At 58.1% G+C, this 1,513-nt stretch overlaps 1 protein-coding gene across 1 annotated transcript in view; it reads left to right on the plus strand.

Moving 5' to 3' along the window:
• Positions 1 to 855: 855 nt before the first annotated feature.
• IL15RA (interleukin 15 receptor, alpha) overlaps positions 856 to 1,513 on the plus strand; it is a 37,105-nt gene continuing 36,447 nt past the window's right edge. Inside the window, exons 1-2 of the mRNA XM_008569422.1 lie at positions 856 to 894; positions 1,148 to 1,214. Of these exons, the coding sequence (XP_008567644.1) occupies positions 856 to 894; positions 1,148 to 1,214 (106 nt within the window). The remainder of the gene's footprint in view (positions 895 to 1,147; positions 1,215 to 1,513) is intronic.

The raw sequence follows: 1,513 nt of genomic DNA on the forward strand, positions 1-1,513 counted from the left end.
ATCTCGAGATATGTGCCTAAGCATTTAGGACATCCCGGATTTTCCCAGTTGGGGTGAGGGGGGACTATTCCTGCTGATATGAAAGAGCGGACTTCCTGTGGTCACTGCAAGGCCAAGTGATGGGTACCTGAGGCTCATAATTCTTTCTACTTTTGATATTTGAAAATGTCCATAACAAAAGAAGCTTTTATAAGTCTGAAGCACCCAAAGTGTTGACATTAGTTATACTTAGAGGTTGGGACCACGTGTGATTTCCATTCCTCTGAACTGCTTTACTGAGCATGCTTCCGATTTGTCATGTCAGTTTTAAACCTTTTAGAGAAAGACGGCAAGGACAGGAAAAGCCGTTCCCTCTCCTTTTCCTATCGTGTGTGTGCGGGGGAGGAGTATAATGACTTACGTCTATACACAGAGACTTTACACAGAGCCTTTGCACGTGTTATTTCACAAAAGCCTCCTTCTAGCTCAACAAAAAGCAACAGACCCAGGCTTGTCGCTTGCTTCAATCCCCTCACCGCACCTAGACCCGCGGATTTCTGATGCTCTTCTGGAGCTTTCCCGCGACAGATCCGGTTCTCGGTAATGTCGGGCTTGACTTGAGACCCCAAGAAAGAAAAAACCCATCCGCAAAAGAGGAGGACGCTAGAGTGGGAGAACTTGTCCAAGGAAATGAGACGAGGCGCAGAGATGAATAAGGGTCGGTTCCTCTCCCTCTTCTCCTCCCTGCGCCCCCAGCCCCTAAAATATTTGGCATTTTCTTGGGAAGGAAAAGTGCGGCGGCAGTTAAGGCGAAGTGGCGGGGTTGGGGCCGGAGCAGGCGCGGGTCGCCGCCACCTCAGGAGCGAGCAGGTGGCCATGGCGGCGCCACCTCCACCGGGCCTGCGCGCCGGGCAGGTCACCTGGGCTCACTGTCTGCGGCCCGCGCCAGCCGCACCACGGCGACACCTCCAAGGTCATCCACCGACGCCGAGCGTGGACTGCCGAGCGCAGAAACTTGCAAGTTCCAACTAGAAACTTGAAGTCGGAGATGCTGGAGGAGACCAGCGAGAGAAGGGGACACGCAAGTGTGGACGTGGAGCAGCTGAGTGCACGGGAACGGTTTGCTCTCCAGTGGCTCTGTCCACTCCCTGTGCAGTGGGGACACTAGGCCGAATGGATCGAGGTCCCCAGGGCCGAGAAGCGAAGAGGAGGAAAAGGACCCCAGGCTCGTGCAGGTGAGGTCCTGGGTCCCCGCTGCGCACTGCCTGCGGTGTTCCGGGGACACGGACGGAGGCGTGGGGGTCACAGCGGCCAGGGTGGGGACGCTGAGTCACGGCTCTGTCACCGCTCCGCACCTCTCCGCAGCCCTCCGGGGGCTAAAGCAAAAGCGAAAGCGAATGCGCCTGTCTGGACAGCCGGTCCTGGAGCTGCGCTCGCCACCTCCCCCGGGCCTCGGCATCGCCGCGGGCTTCCCGGCGGGGCACCGCCCAGCGTGCGACCATGGCCCCGTGGCGGCTCAGCTGCTGCCGGGCCC

The sequence above is a fragment of the Galeopterus variegatus genome, unplaced genomic scaffold (assembly GCF_000696425.1).
Source record: "Galeopterus variegatus unplaced genomic scaffold, G_variegatus-3.0.2 Scaffold493, whole genome shotgun sequence".
NCBI lineage: Eukaryota > Metazoa > Chordata > Mammalia > Dermoptera > Cynocephalidae > Galeopterus > Galeopterus variegatus.